General features: G+C 38.1%; 1 protein-coding gene across 6 annotated transcripts in view; it reads right to left on the reverse strand.

Annotated features, from left to right (window-relative positions):
- LOC127976287 (EH domain-binding protein 1-like) overlaps positions 1–17,819 on the reverse strand; it is a 122,875-nt gene that overhangs the window by 60,650 nt on the left and 44,406 nt on the right. For all 6 annotated transcript variants that reach the window (XM_052580606.1, XM_052580607.1, XM_052580609.1 and 3 more), the window contains 3 exons: positions 16,995–17,241; positions 2,336–2,514; positions 840–888 (listed from right to left, as the gene is read on the reverse strand). In XM_052580606.1, coding sequence (XP_052436566.1) covers positions 840–888; positions 2,336–2,514; positions 16,995–17,241 — 475 coding nt within the window. The remainder of the gene's footprint in view (positions 1–839; positions 889–2,335; positions 2,515–16,994; positions 17,242–17,819) is intronic.

Raw genomic sequence — 17,819 nt, forward strand, 5'->3', positions numbered from 1 at the left:
AAATAAATGCACAGACACTATTTAAACTGAACAGAGATGACATCACTGAATTCAATGATGAACTGCCTTTAACTATCATTTTGCATTATTGACACACTGTTTTCCTAATGAATTTTGTTCAGTGCTTTGATGCAATGTATTTTGTTTAAAGCACTATATAAATATATATATAAATAAAGGTGATTGATTGATATCCAGAGAAAAGAAAATCACTCTTGTCCTCTCACACCCAGCCCACTCTCTCTTTGAAAAGTTGCTGAGCCCCAAAACAGTTTTTCCCACAGCCCATATCCCATCTGAACAACACATAACACCCCTCAGTACTGCACATCTGTAAATAACTCATCAAACCTTCTTCTGTAAATAGCACAAATGCGCATTCACAGTGCTGTCTATGGAAATTTTTCCATTATTATTACTATTGGTATTTATAATTTATTGTCTATTCTCTCAATTTATATATGTCTGCACTCTGTTTGAATTTTCTGTACTGGAAGCTCCAAACACCAAGACAAATTCCTTGTTTGTGCAAACTCACTTGGCAATAAAGCTCTTTCTGATTCTGATCGTCTCTATCCTGCTCTCTCTGTAGCCTGTAAAGTTTATCTATAGCATGTTTATGAATTATGAAGCTATCTTACGACTCCCAGGTGACTCACTCCATCCACACAAACACATACACTCTTTCCATCAGTGTCGGCAGGGGGAGCCGAATTCTGAAAGTGGCAATTAGAGCACGCTGGGTGGGAGTGAATCAGACTTATAACAAAATAAATCACCTACGAGGAGGATTACTGATGCACAAACAAACAGAGTGCAAGAGAGTGTGTAGCATTTACCTTTTTGTTGTTTTCTTTAATATCTTGAGGATTGAGAGCCTTGTAGTCACTAAGAGGGAGGAAAGAATAGCGAGAGAGAGAGAGAGAGAGAGAGAGAGAGTTAGCTTTAAATATGCATCTCATGTAATGGCTGTAACATGCAATTTCACAGCTCTGCAATCAACACAACTAATAGAGTGTGTGTGAGTGCAAGCAAAATTAGACACACACACACACACTTTTACTCAACCACTCAACACATTTAACGTTTCATCTCTCACTCTCCACCCCACCCACTGTGTCCCTGGGGTTTTTACTCTTCAGCAGGGGAAACAGTAGTGGGCTACTCTAAAAATTGACATTAACTGCAAATTTAGCTAGTAATAATGTACATTTTATTCAATGGGATTTGTGAGAAAAATTGGGAAAAGTATATTGCAATAATATTAGGTAATATTTCGGTCTTAATTCTTGGTTACATCAACAGAAAAATCATAAAAGAGGAATTAATTTACTATTTTTGGAATAATGGTCATTGAACAGTCATACAAAATGAGACAATTCATGAAGTAAACAGCAGGTTGTCTCTTATCTTGTGTGAAAATGTTTACTTGGCACATGTTAAATCAATGCAAATATTTCGTACAAACATCAAAGATAATAAATCAGTCGATATCTTCCTTAAATAGATGGCAGGCAGATTTCTGGTACTTTAGCGTATGCTAAACTCAGAGGGTGGTTGGCCGTGGCGCTGTCAGCACTGTGATGAATCTGCTGTAAGTGTAGTAATTAAGGAGGATTTGAGTCATTCCTGATGAGACCAGACACAGAAATGTTCAGAAATAAGACAGAGGGATTAAAAACTCTCCATCAGAAACCATATTAGACCCCCCACACAAAGTGAGATTCTCACAGAGGGGGAGAGCGAGGTGAATTTAGAGAGTTGTGTATACATAGAGTTTAGGCCTGTCGCTATTAATCATATAGAGGTTTATGAGTCATCTGATGATTATTTATATCAAAGGCAACAGCTGAAAATAGCCTAACAATAAAATGAATGATCAATAATAACTAAACAGTGAATCTCCAGTGTCATGAGGCTAATTCAAGAAGTTAATTTTAATTTTTGACTTGTAATTTTTTTGTTCAATGCGATTGAGAGATCACATGAGCAGAGTGATTTTTTTTTTAATGCTACTGCATGTCAAAGTGAATTTTTCACATGGCAGGTAAAATCTGTTTTATTTCAAGGGAAATTTACCCAAGATTAAAAAAATATTATTAATTTAATTGGCATGGCATAATATGGCATTTAATTGGTTTCATCATGTCACCGTGTGAAACATAAGACGATATGACATTTTTCATTTTTGGGGGAGCTATCTCTAATGTGGGGTAAATTGTGTCAGCACCCCAAGTGCTTAACATGGGTACTGCTGACTGAACCACCTCCAGATACACTTCCTGTGTTAAGTCTTATGTATAAAAGTGTGTTTTCGGAATTGTGCATGGCTTACATTAAGGCCGGTCTGAAGTGGTGTAAGAGGGCACAGAATGCCAGTCCATTCCTCCAGGAAGTGGTGAAGTTGGTGATTTTGACACCTCTGTAGTTTTTCGTGACCTCACGGCACCAGGCCAACAGGGACTGACTTGCATTCGGCCTCCCACCAAGAACAGGACTAGGAATTGGACTTGGCTGTAGGAAAGGAGAAAGATAGGAAAGGGTGTAGAAAAGAGAGATTAATATGTACTACTGACATTCAAATTATTGACAAAATTAATGTCATTTCAGCTTTGACATCTGAACAGACATCTGGATCAACACATCTCACAGTCTATTTATCAATCAAAACACTAATAGAAATAATGTTCTAAAATGTATTAAATATGTTAAAATAATTAAACAAAGAAAGAAACTTATTTTTATTTTCATTATACACAAAAGGAATGTGTAGCATGATGCGTGCAGAAAAGGGAAACAAATTAGAGAAACACAACTCTTATTATAATTATATGGAAACATGAACTGTACACCAAATTACGCACAACTCATTTAGACCAAACTTTGACCATTTTTCAAATACACACTGATTTTCTCTATCCCACACACATATATAACCCTCTTATTGTCCCTCTTTTCTTAAATTCCAATCAAGAACATCAGATCCAATCCATCTCTCTCCAATTAGCTTTGTAAGCTCAGCTTTGTTAAAAGTAGCCTCTGTTGAAATCCTCTTTCTAATTTAAACAAACACATACACACACACACACACACACACATAGAAAAACACACACAAAGACTTGCATGCTCGTTCTAATGAGAGCCTTGGTCTGTAAGGAGTGTATGACCATGGATAATGTAAACACATGATTAATAAAGACCAGCCTTTGAAGCCGTATCAGTCTGGATTAAGAGTCCAACTAAACGGAGGAACGAGAATTCTAATCCCGCAAATCCAGGAACACAAAGCAGCAGAACCCCTTCGCACCAGGAGTCTGGCCACTTTCGGACATAATCCCGTTAAAAACGGAGCCGCCGTGTTACGGATATTGTATCGCTCTGAATTCATATTCTGTGGTGCATGCGCTCGCATTTCCCCCCCTCACAATAACTTTTTAATAACGATAATCAAATAGCCTGAGACAAAACTTGCAGCTATCTGATGAATGCAGCCCTGATAGATTCCACATCTAAATACAAATCTAACATGTTATAAAAGAGTGCTCATCCTGCAGAAATACATTATCATAGGACAGGTATCTGTATGGATCTGTGTGTGCAAAGGAAGAGAGATGCTGCCTTTCCCCTGATAAGAGCGCTATACATCACCCATGTACGGCAGCTTAACAACGCCCCCTTTTGGACAGAATCTGCTACGGCAGGAGGATTCAAGGACGCACAGACCTTAAAAAAAATGCTTGTGAGGGGCCCAGAACACACTTATGTAAATCACAGACCAAAACTCAAAAACTAGAAAAAGAACAATATTATTATAAGGGGAAGCGTGACATCCTAAAGGTGTGGTTTGAGTAGACTGGCTAGACACCAAAGCTGTAACTTCCTTTAAATTCTTCGAATGCTTGCCTCTTAAATTATGACAATTAAATGCTAAGATCCGAACGAATGCCACTAAGGGAAAGTGTGTTATTTGTGCATTTATAAACCTGTCTGCACAATTTGAAAGGTTAAGGTTGAAAGAGCAGGAGGGAAAAGTCAAGTGAGGGGCCCTTGGGGCTCCGAGAGCCTTTCTGCTCTAAAGACACATGCACACACACAAACAGACTGATAACAATGCTCAAGATGCTGCCACAACAGTAAGCACTCACGAAGGAAAATAGCTGTATAATGTTATGAAATGTATTTTCACAGTCATCTACATTCACATTTAATGTACAACATCTCATTTTGTTTCATTCTTCTTTTGTTCCTTTTCGGTTAAGTGACCTCAAACTAGAAAAAAGCCCTTTTCCCCTTATTATTAAAGGGTCTCATATTCAATCAGAGATCAACTACAGTGATTCACCCAGAGCAGAAACTAAGTGTGATGGACTGAACGGACTACACAAGTATTCTCTGCATACGCTCACATGCTACAGTACATGGGGGTGGGGGAAAACACATTAAGCTCCACACGAATACAAACCCGCAACCACTTTTCCATGTCACTTTTCCGGCATGCATGATAAGAGAGCTGCAAGTTCCTGAGGCAGTTTTTGCTCCTTTTAAGAGATGTTTGAAGTAGCTGTCTAATTTCAGCTCAATAATTACCTGGGATTACCGGCCAGGTGCTATTAAAGCAATTAGAAGACAACAGCCGTTTAGGGGCACTCAGCTCTTTAGGCTAACAGTACCCTGTGGCACCTTTGTGGCAGGAGGAAAACAGTAACATTGACACACCAAGACACGTTTTAACTCCCAGGAACCATGGCTGTTATTTAATTCATCCTACACCTCTGTGAGGTGGGTTGATCCTAAAGCGTCTATCTGTTTTACTGTCAATGACTGAAATGACCCATTTGCTAAAATGCCACATGTGCTGAAGTATTCACTGTAAACTACTGAGATCTTCCCTTGTGATGGTCAAATATATAATATTACTGCTGAACTGTTCTATTCAGATATACTGAGCTGTTGCATTTCAAACGCAAACTGCTAAAAATATAAACAAACTGAGTGTTTCAGATATAAACCGCTGAAAGGTTTAAATTTTAAAAAAAATACTTTAAAACTGTTCTCTTTTAAACCATGTTTTTCAAATATAAACTACTTAATATATAAACTGAACTCTTCTTTTTAAAAATAACAGCTGAACTTTAAAACTACTGAATTAAATGTGCTTAATTTTTTCAGAATGTAAACGGTTAAACTGTTCTAATTTAAACTATAATGTTTCACTTTAAAATAACAGGGTTCAGGGGTGAACTATACTGAGCACTTCTCCTGTCAATCACTGAACTCTTCCACAACAAAACATCAGAACTTCTCTCTAATTATATTAATATATATATAATATATATATCATTCCATTTTTTTTTACACATTAATGGTTAAATCCAATGCCATAAATAATATTAATAGTAAAATATTGTATCATGTGCATTCACAAAATGACAGTGATTTCTGTAAGATGTTCAGGCAGTACTTCATTGTTCAAAATGAACAAAAAAACAGTTCTCTGGAAACTGCGTAAAAGTTCTTCCTTCATTCACAAGCTCACAGCACTGAGTGCACGTTCTTACTAAACTGCACGTATCTACTGAAACAACACTGACAGGAATTTCTGGTGTCATATAGAGCGCATGTACTTATCAAACGCTGCGCTGTCTTGCCCGGAGCAGCGGTCGAGGGGGGAGGGGGGGTGTATAGGAGGAGAAAAATAAACGATTGGCAGCGGCGTGTTTCTGTGCTTGAGGACAGGATTACAGTGCCGTTTCTTCCCACAAACAGAACATATTAAAATGAAGCTGCATTCATCACTATCCAACACACACACACACACACACACACAAAGGAAGGAAAAACAAAACAGCAAAAAAAAAAAAATCATGCAGCACATTTCAACATCTGCCAAAAATAAGATGGACACAGAAAAGATATTCATTATTCATGATGGCAGCAAATGTACACACACACCTGACACATGGTGGAGAACAGGGGCTAGGAGGGAGGAGAAGGTAAAAAGAGATGAGGAGGGGGAAAACTTAATCTGTGTTGAATGAGACAAGGAAAGATGAAGGGTGAGAGAGAAGATGGGGAGAAAGAGTTTGGCAGAGAAACTAGGAGAGGTCATGTGATCAGAATGGCAGTCTTATGCTCAAAGCTAAAGATCTGAGAGTGTGATCCAGCAATAAAAAAAAAACCTTAATCGACTGTCATTGCTTGCACATTTCATTAATGTGCTCTTAAAAATTAAATTTCATGCAGTCACACTAAACATTTTAACCTTGAAACATCTAGGACCAAAACATATTCTGTAAAATTGACATCTGAAATGCAAGAAAAATGAAAGTTATTTAAACTGATGCAATCACACATACAAACAATAAGGTACCAAAAACAGAGGAAGCTTTGAATCACACATACTCTTTAAAAGTTGTAATCACCTTAAGAAGCCTGTGGCAAAATCTTTCTATGGTGTATACACACACACACACACACACACACTCACAAGGTCAGCACTCTCATAACTCTTTTAAACACACAGCATACAATGGTCTTCAAGAGTTGACCCACTGCATCAGTTCAGATTTGGGACTGTCATTTGATTCGTCAAGTGGCGCTGCAATTAGTTAAATTATTTACTGTCTTGTACCAATGTGTTAGTTTCCTGTAATAGCTTTTCAATTATTAAATTAATCCTTAAATCGAATAACAAAGTTGTCCCTAAATGTGCGTCTCTGTATCTGGCTTTCCTTTTGTTTCTGATTATCTTGGATATTCAATTGTGAACAATTCACTGAACAGCTTTGAACCAAATCAAAAGCTCCATTATAAAAATGTGAACTCGTACGAAACATGACGCCACAGAAACGCATAAAGTAATATCAAATCACTATTATAATTAAACAGTGTCATTTTAAAACGGCAAACACTGAAGCCCAAACGGAAATTCAATCACAAAGCAGCGGCCTCTCCAATATGCAACGTTTTGAAGTGGAAGAGATTGTGCTATCTGACAAAGATCAAAATAAGGAAGGATTCAGGAAGTGGTTAACACAATACAATCTTCCAGATCAGAAATGTATGAATTTAGCAAAAAAAAAAAGAAAAAAAAAAAAGATTGTTACTTTAAAAGTATTCATATCTTTTGCTTCCTTAAAGACAAAGAAAGATGTTTTCACCTCTACTCAAACGACCACACTTTCATATGAATTTCATCATTTTGCATTACAAACTCACCAAGTTTTCTTAAAGAAACAAGTGAAGTTCATTTGCCTAAGCTTGAGGCTGAGGGGGAGTTTTTTGGGCCTTGTACAAAACCGCAAAATATGCGAGCATGACTAAATCACATTTCCGGGGCCTGTTTCCAATGCTAAGCTACAAGGCTTTTAAAATTTAAACACAACAGCACTCGCTAAAACATAAGGAAATTTGGGAGGATACGAGCAAGAGCAAATCTCCCGCACGAGCTTGTGTGCTATACATGTGTAATGTGGTGTAATCTAACATTAGAGGCGGTGAAAACACTGCCGAAGAGGCATAGCCTAAAACTCTGAACTGTGTAAATGAGCTTTATCTAGTGAGGCCTGCACACGCGCGCACACACAAAAAAACTGTATTGAAAAGCAAAAAAGGCGACTGGCACGCTGTTACCTCTCTGATGGGGGAAGGCAGGCATTCACGAAACATACCGAAATACTCAAATCAATGTAACACTAAACATCATCAGCATGCAAACATTTCTGGCAAAGCACACTAAACTTAACAACAACCTTCAAATTACCGCCACGCTAAACAAACCCTAAAAAAAACATGTGATTTACTGAGGCGAATGTAGACATGAGAAACAAAGGCAAACAAACATACAAAAGACTTTTTTTGTGTTAAAAAGCGACGTTGTTAGTTAAAGCAGGGATGAGAGGGCGTGTAGAGCAGGAAAAACTAAATCTATACAGCGTTAATCTGCTTTAGACAACACTCCTCTACAAAACAAATTACAGGAGGCGAAGTTCAGCGATCTGCTCTGATAAAGCTGTCATTTATCAATGAATTCGCAATGCACACGGAAACTCATTAAGAGCAGAGCGGCAGTAATACTGTGAGAAGAAGGAGGGAGAGAGGGATGAGGAGAGGAAGAGAGGGAAACATCAGGTGTGCTTTGGCGTCAGATCGTTGTCCGCGGCGGTATGGTCTCGTTGGCAGATGAGAGCCCTGATAAGCGAAAGCAATTAAAACGAATATAATTACAAAGTCACCCCTATCTGAACGAGGCCTTGATCAAAACACACCCACGTCAATACGTCGGCCGGAGTGTGAAGCGGGATCGATGGAGTCAGGAAGGAAGGCTTTTACTGTGGCATGTTTCACACCATCAAACGGCATCACGCATGAGAGATGAGACGAGACGCACACTTAAGCTAATGAAAGACACAAAAACACAACCAGTGACAGAACGATAAACTCTCTGACAAATGCCATGTTTTCTTCACATTAAATGCAGTGATTCACAACCACAGGTGCATCCAGGGGGATTTTGAAACCACAAAAAAAGATTACAATAATAGTAATGCCTTCACTTTTTTATAGGCTTGTTTCTAAGGAAAGAAAAATTGGTGTGTAATGTAGCCAGGACAGCTCACAAAAAAACTTGTGATTTATGATTTACTCAAGCTTTTGTTATTTCACACCTGTGTAATATATATTTTTTTTCCTGTAGAAGACTAAAGAAAATATCATGAAGATTGTGTTGTTTTGTTCATGCAATGAACATTTGGTTGCATTGTTCAAAATAATTTTTTTGTGTTTTGTTAACAATCAATACCACTCAAACATTTGGGATCTGTAGGCATTTAAAAATACATATATTTTTAAAGAATTAATTAATTCTTAGTAATATTGTGAAAAATATTTTTGAAAAACTATATTCTATTTTAATACATTAAAAAATATAATTAATATGACTGCAAAGTCTTCAGTGTCACTGCATGATCCTTCAGAAATCACTGTAATATGCTGATTTTGTGCTCAAGAAACATTTCTTCCTATTATTATTATTAATGTCAAAAACAGTTGTGCTGGTTAATATTTTTGTGGAAACAGTAATACATTTCCTTTGATGAATAGAAAGTCACAAAAGAACATAATTCATTTAAAATACAAACATTCTGTAATAATGTAAAAGCCTTTATTGTTACTTTTGATCCATTTAATGCATCACTGCTGAATAAAATACACACACACACACACGCGCGCGCACACACACACACACACACTCACTGGCTACTTTATTAGGTACACCTGTTCAAATGCTCAGTAACACAAATGGCCAATCACATGACAGCAACTCAATGCATTTAAGCATCTAGATGTGTTGAAGACGACTTTAAGTTCAAACCGAGCATCAGAATGGGTAAGAAAGAGGATTTAAGTGACTGAACGTGGAATGGACTAGCTTCTTGAACATGACAATAAGTTCACTTTACTCAAATGGCCTCCACGGTCACCAGATCTCATAGGGGTGTAATAACGGTACGTGTATTCGTACCGGACCGTTTCGGTACAGGGCTTTCGGTACGGTGCACGTGTGTACCGAATGACGGAATGCAATATTTTGTGCGTGGAACATAAGTACATAAGCATTTTCGTGTTTCCAAACGAACATATTAAGTGGCAGAAGTCTCCGCGTTCAGCGCAAATCCTGCCCTGCAGATGATTCGCCGGCGACACACTGGATGCGCGCGTGTGCACTTCGGATAGGTTAAATGCAGAGCACGAATTCTGAGTATGGGTCAGCATACTTGGCTGAATGTCACATCACTTTTTTTTTTTATTATTATTACATATTAATTCATGACACTTTGATGTTTGAAAGTCTATAGGTTGACAAATTCAGATATAAATGTAATTTAAAAAGTAAATTAATAATTATCGATTTTCAAATATTGCACCTGTCAAACATAGTCTATTTTGCCATCAATACTGTTGACGGTGCCCTTAATCAGTAGGCTTTATATTTATGCTCTTTAGTATTTAGTATTTTATGTATGTATCCAAACAAAAGTAGACCCTTTACAGATTCGATTGATGTATTGCTCTTATCTGTACGATTAAAACTGAAAGAGTAATTTAAGTTCTTTTAGGGGTTATCAGGAGAAAACGACTCATAACGTTAATCGACTCCAGATGTACAAATGAATTCTGAAAAGAAATATACATTTCCTTTTAGAATGATTTTTTTTGTGTGTATTTTCTTTACTATACTATTACTGTAGCTGTTTTATTAGAGTAATATTTAACAAGTCTTATTATACCTACACTGAATATACTCGTTTATAATCCATATTCCATATATTTAGTTTACTAAAAACATCAGAATTCTGGAACCCAGATTATTTTGACAATATTTTTGGTGAGTTTATAATGTTTTATAAGATTTTATTACGTTTTGAAAAAATTATATAATAATAATAATTGGGGTGGAGCCTGATTCGACTAGCAATCTAACATTCAAATATTCATGGGATGTTATTGATTATGCCATTTTGACTGTATGTGAGCGCTCAAATGTCTGATTTCACACAGAACTACAGTTTTTCTCCCAATAAGTTAATATACAGCCTATTATGATAAAGCTGTAAGAATCTGAAAAGAAAGAAGCTTCAAATTATTATTTTAAAGTCTTAAATTCTAAAAAAAATTTATGTTTCACTTTCCATAATCCGTGAACGACAGAGGAGCATCTTGGCCCTAGGGATTTAAAACTACCAAGACTCATACTGATACAGTATTATATATATATATATATAGCTCATACATATTCATCCATCCTGTATGCCAGGGTTAAACCAAATACAACAGGGTTTTTTACAAGCAAAAGTTGTAAAGGATACAGTACAAGAGAGTCTACATCCCAGAGAAAAGGTGGAAAACAGTCATTTAAAATTAAATTATGACGCTAAACTAACCTTTACGAATGGGCTCAAAAATAATGCATAAATAAAAAATATAGACAATGTCAAGTTTGACCTCTTTAAGAGCTCCACATTCCATCACAATAAGGGGTATAATGTGTATGTGTGTGTGTGTGTGATGGTTTTAGAGGATGAAAGGCAGTGGGGGCCAGTAATCAGGCTCTTATTGATCAGTGCTGGGTGGTATGCAGAGGACTGTGGGTAAAATGTTCTCCCAGTTGAAATGGGTTTAAGGCCACACACCTTCAGGAGAAGAGAGACCAGGTGAAGATTAATCTAAAGTTACTTTCTCCATCTCCACCATGTCATTCAAACTGCCCTCGGCCTTAAAACCTCTCACTCGCACACACACAGCCCTCATCAGCTCTCTCAAACACACACACACACACACACACACACTCCTGATTCTCGCGTACACAAAAGAACACACAAACTCATTCCCATACACATACAATCATCAAACGTGCACACACCTGCCTCGTTCACATCAAACATGCAGAATAAGGCGATTTGGCCAATCTGCGGACAGCCAACTTCCCCACTCAAACAGGTATTCTTTCTAGAGATTACACTAAAGATTTGTTTTCATTTCTCCGCAGCCTTTTTTCTCATTCTCTCCCTCTCGTGCTCCCTCTCTCTTTCTCTGAAGCCAGAAGTGTAATCCCTGGCAGATAAAACTAAGGACTTACAACAGGAAGATTACCGAGAGCTTTGTAGCCTGTGTGTAGCAAGTCAACGTGGGTATTGGAGAGCTCTTCAAGTGCTTAACTCATGAACTGAGCTCATACACACACACACACACACACACATGCAGGAGAGGAGGATAATGATAGTAGTATTTCAGTACCAGGCTCAAAACACTCAAACACACCTGGTCTGACGGCTTGAGGACTCTCTAAGCAGTAAAATCCTAACTGCTGTGCTGTGAACTGCTACAGATCCGATGATGGGGATGTGGAGGCCATTTAAGAGGTAAATGAGGTCCGTCCAAAACCTTCTGGATGGGGAACAAGTTCTGCGTTTGCCCAGAATCTGATCAGGGTAGGTACACGGAGCCAAAACACACACCTGGGCAAAGTTATCTTGAGGTAAAGCTAGTACACTGATGCTTGTGACATTCTTAGAGCACAAACATCGTTCAGAGATGCTTTGAGAAGGAAGATGAGCTCTCTCTCTGCCCAAATAGCCCTCACTTTATTTATATTTTCATCAAATGGAGAGATTTCAAAGATAAAAGCTCTAAGAGTTTTCTCTCTCTGTCCTGAGGCCTTAAGGTCTTAAAGCGTCTCAGATTCTCAGGTTCTGTCCTGCATCACTCAGCGGTAGACGGCCGGCTGAGGGAGATTATTCTGGTAGAGTTTCACAGATTATGAGGGCAGTACTGGGGTCTTACTGCCCCTCTGTCAGTAGTGGTTTCATGGCCTCTCTGAGGGGACGGGCGGTCCATGCGCAGGAGCGGAACCGGGCCTCAAGCAGGGCTTAACTGTGTTACCCCAGCCTTGGCCCAGGGTTCAGAGGGGTAACTGGATCGGGGTGAAATATGGAACAGGAAAAACGAGCTTGGCAGCGTTTTTTTGTAAACTGAAGCCACCTTTTTGAAACGATTAAGAAAAGTGGTGTCATTTACAGTAGAGGAAGAGGAAAAAATAATCAATTTAGTTTACAAGAAAGAATTATGATTAAAAAAAAAAAAAATCACAGCAAAATTGTAATCATAATCTGAAAATCTGATGATAGATATATGATAAATTATGCTTTTTATATAAAATATATACATATTTACAGTATATATACTGTAAAATGTACTTTATTCTTATATATATTACTAGCAGACCAATCACAGCACTTGTGGTCTGCGTAGAATTGATGCACTGTTGAGATTTTTGGAGAGGTGCACGTCAGGCTATGACGTAAGGGAGTGCATCTATGCATCTATGCTACGGTGTAGGTCTGATGCAGAAGTATAAATCAGCTTTTAATACTGTGTTCTTACCTGAATGGACTTTTTTTTTAGATAGTTGCTCATGAGACGCTTGTTTGTCATGAACAGTTAAACTGTCTGAAACTAAAAAATCCTTCTGGTCCCACAAATTATTTGGTTTTCCAGCATTTTGTGTATTTGAACCCTTTCCAACAATGACCAGTATCAGGTGTACATTTTTTTAAATTGAGATGTATATATCATCTGAAAGCTGAATAAATACGATTTCCATTTATGTAATGGTTTATAAGGATCTGACAATATTTGTCTGAGATACAACTATTTGAAAATCTGGAATCTGAGTGTGCAAAAAAATCTAAATACTGAGAAAAATCACCTTTGAAGTTGTCTAAATAAATTCTTAGCAATGCATATTACTAATCAAAAATGAAGATTTGATATATTAAAAGTAGGAAATTTAAAAAATATCTAATAACATGATCTTTACTTAATATCCTAATGATTTAAAAGAATAATCGATAATTTTGACCCATACAATGTTTTTTGGCTACTGCTAAAAATATACCCCAGCGACTTAAGACTAGTTTTGTGGTCCAGGGTCACATATAAATACAGACACACACACACACACACACACAAATATAAAATATTTCATTTAATGGAAAATATACAATTCAAGACCACAACTTTAATTCCTTATTGTTAAACGTCTCATCCATGTTTGAAACACTGAAACGAGGGATGCTACAGTACATCAGAGAAAAAGAACCAGAAGAACCAAAATGACCATGTGGAGTCAAAACCCACCAGTGTCCTCACAAACTAATTAAAAATGCCACTGCCATCTGCGAACTCAATTAAATAATGTTAATTTACTTTAATTTAAATTGATCTATCTCGCAGTCTGAATCAGACAGAGAGACTGGAAAACAAAGAAGTATAACAAAAGAGTGTAACCTGGCCCTGTCCCTGTCCCTCCCACTGTGGGCTCTCAGGTCATGAACACCATCATTTAATTTGGTCTTCTGATTAGTTCTACTAACTCAGAACCTTTTCATAAACTTAAATTATACCGCTAAATTATTTAGTCATGATTTCTTGAGGGGGAAAAAGAGAGATAAAGTAAAACCGCAATAAAAAGTGAACATGATCGCACAAAGTTACTAACATCTTTCTCAAAACTTTTGTTGAGATTTTAGCCTGGGTTGTGAGAGAACTAGCCCTAAAGATGGCCCCGCCTCACCCCGGAGGGCTTTATGTAAATCTAAAGAGCTTTGCAGTGACTGCGTTTGCCGTTTCTTTATATTAAAATACAGACCATAATTTATGAAGCGTGAACTGATGAAAATCCTCAGATCAGTGCGTCCCTGTGTGGAAGACTGCTGTTAAACGACAGAGGAGAGAGGGGTGAGCAGGGAGGTGTAAAATCGTTTCGCTGGAAAAGACAAATGACGACAGAGGACCGAGGGAGATAAAAAAAGAGGAGAAAAAGATGTACTAGTGATTCAGAACATCCCTTTCTACTTTCGCAGCCCAAGACATCCTATTCCACTCTTCCTCGATTCATCCAGATTAATTCTTCACCCTTTTCAAAAACAGCATCTTCAAATGCTAATATTTCAAAGTTCTTGAGAGCCAAGTACGTTTGTCTAGATTTCGCCATCCCTGAAAATCGAATGTGAAAATTATTCAAAATTACTGATGCTTTTACAATTTAAAGAGGCAGTTATGCGACAAAAAGCAAAATCATGTCATATTAAAAAACATTCAGTTAAATACATTACATTATAATGTTCCATATGAAAAACGGATAGTAATTTGTTGATTCACTAATTTTACCAAATGATTTAATTATTTCTGTTTTTAACTTTCCATGAAAAAAATGGCTGATAAAACGTAATACTACAGCAGCCATTTTAAGAGTGTACTTCTCGATGAAAAAGCTCAAAGATCAGGCCGTGTTAGCGAAATGACGATAAACCAAAGGGAGCGCCCTTTAGAGAATATTCAAAACTATTCCAGATTGTGTTTACAAGACCATGATGACATTACCATGTGCCCCACAGATTCGCTCAGTGAATGGGAGGGGCTGCTCTAATCCATGCACTACGGCAATTTCAACATTTCCATTTCTTTTGTGTTTTCAGAGATTATCACAGCGTCCTTTTCATTTGTTTTTCCAACCTGCATCTTCTGCCTCACCTCATGTCTTCAAGCATGCAAAAGGGGGTTCTTCTAACAACAACATAAATGTATATATCAAAGCCTTTGGGCTTCCCTGTAACTTCATTCTGAATATGTAGCCATAGTGCATGTGTCTCCAGCTAATCCCATTTGACTATTCATGCTAAGGTCATCTTATACGCCACACTCAGAGGAAACAACCTCAGCATACAGCAAGAGAATGAAATCATAATCCGTTCGAAGTGTGTGTGGGAGAAAGATCGAGGGAGCACATGATCAGAATAAATAGGGTTCTGCTGGAAAATGATATCTCCGATCACTGTGGGTTGAATCGGACTGATGTGGTGTGAGTCAAGCGGTGTACTAACTGGGCATTTCGTAGCACAAATCCAACGTATCCAAGAGGTGAAGCTTGGACACCACTTGCTGTTTCTGAGGAAAATTTACTTATTTGCCTGATGTGTGTGTGTGTGTGTGCCCTCACAGGCCACTGAATTTGGGTAATTAAATGTTTAAGTTGGGCAGGACTTCTCAGGCGCGAACACACACAAGTGCTGCGCTGTGATAAAACCCTCGCTATAATTAAATATGGACTACATTATAACGCACACACTCGCAAGCGTAAATAAAAACACTCGGCCTGTAGGGATTTAATCTGACCATGTATAAGCCCCTCTGCAGCGGCCCGACGCCTCGCTCTCATTCACACTCGGTGGGCTTCCGTTCGCCCCCTACACTGCACACCCTCAGCCAGTGAGGGACCGCAGAGCCAGTTAATTAGACTCACTAAAGCATTGAGTGAAGAGAATCATAATGCATATATAACGATTCTACAGAGCAGCTAATACATGCCTGTATTCAAATGCTCGGAGTGGAGCGTGCAGGAAGAGGACAGAAAGAAGATGAGAGTGATGGAGTGGTAAAGGGAAAGAAGGTAAAGGGGAAAATTAGAAATGCGGCACTGTTGGAAACCATGTGTCACTGAAAGACCCTGTAAAGATGACAGTGTAGGATATACCAGAACGACACACCCAAATTATGATTCACTTTTCATTAAAAACATGTGATCTGGAAGTTTGAAAGAAATCACGTACCAAAACCCAATGTTCTAAAGTCAATGTTCTGATTTTTTTTTATTTTGAAAGAAATTATAACTTTTATTCAGAGAGGACACAACAAATTGATCAAAAGTGACAAGCAATGGATTTTTTTTACATTTCAGTTTTGAGCGTGATTATTATAATGTTAAAAACAACAACAGTAGAATACTATAGTTTGTGTTCTCTTGTTAATTATAACCTTTAATATTACAGTTATGTATCAAATGAGAGGGTTCCCTGTAGAGCTTAAACCAGCATTAGTTGGGAGAGATTTTCTTCCTTAAGAAAACCAAACTAAATGTATCCGTATCGATAATGGCATCATCAGATGTTATTATGAATAATGAGTTATCGGTTGAGAAGTGTAGTATCAGTGCATCCCTAGTAACAAATATAAAGCTTACAAAAATACAGGCAACCCAAAGACTAGTATCCATCTACCAAAAAAGATCAATTCTTAGCTGTGTTTCAAACCTAATGAGCTGCATGAAAACATATGAAGGCATCACAGCTTCATTTCCAACACAAGGCCTTGACCAATAGGTATCTGGCTTGTAATCAAAAATCCAAGGCTGCACTGCATCACAATGCATTGTGACAAGCTCAGTAAAAATGTAAGATAGCTAATCAGTTGAAAAATACCAAATTCAATACCATGAGTCTAAAGACCATGAGTCTAAAGACATGCATTTTTTTTTTTTTGTCTATTTTAGTCGATTTTGTTCTTGACACCAATTAAAGCAATTATTGTCAGCACAACAACGCACTAAGTCATACTCTATTGGAAATAAGAGTCATAATGTGGTGAGGAAGATTTACCTTGGGTGAGGACGAGGTCAACTCTCTACCTATGACAGCTGAGACAGCAGAGGGTGCCGGGGCCGGTAGAGTGGGTGTTCCTTCAGGAGCTGAGGTCTTTGGTACAGGGCCTCGAGGGGCCACAACAGGGTTGGGTCCAGCACTGGGAGGCAGAGGGGCCCGGTGTTTGGTGCTCTTCTCTGAGATGCTGCTGTCTATCTCGGATGTGACTGCACCACAGGATCCAGGCTCAAAGAATGGGTTTGATCTAAGAGTGGGAGAAAAACCACCATATCAGCAAAAGAACAATTTGATGAAATCACAGTAGAAATGGCACATCTGTGTTTTTGTTTACACTACTGCTGACTGACAATTTAGCATACTTAGCCAGTTTAAAGCATTAACATTTTCTGCACCTTGCTACTTGTCTGTATATTACACTGACAAATCTGTGTGTGTTGATGTCTTCAGGTAAAGAAGGCATCAGCAAACATTATTAGCCAATAAAACGCTCCACTGACTATGAGAAGGACCAGGTGCTCCAGAGGTCACACCTCATGAACTTTAACCTATGGCCTTGTCGGAGAGCTCACTGACAGATGGACACAGACGTCCGCTGGCATCAATACACACTGCTGTGTAAAGACCCATCACTCATCACAGGCACACACATGTACATGAATACACACACACACTCACACACACACAATGAGGAGACAGAGCTGAGAAAAGACTGAACAGGTATTCAGCTGAAAGACAAGGTTAAAGACACAAAGTATCCCAAGCTCCCAAGCTTACGGACAAAGACAGAGAGCGAAAGAGAGAGAGAGGGAGAGAGAGAGAGAA

Source organism: Carassius gibelio, chromosome B17, assembly GCF_023724105.1.
Source record: "Carassius gibelio isolate Cgi1373 ecotype wild population from Czech Republic chromosome B17, carGib1.2-hapl.c, whole genome shotgun sequence".
NCBI lineage: Eukaryota > Metazoa > Chordata > Actinopteri > Cypriniformes > Cyprinidae > Carassius > Carassius gibelio.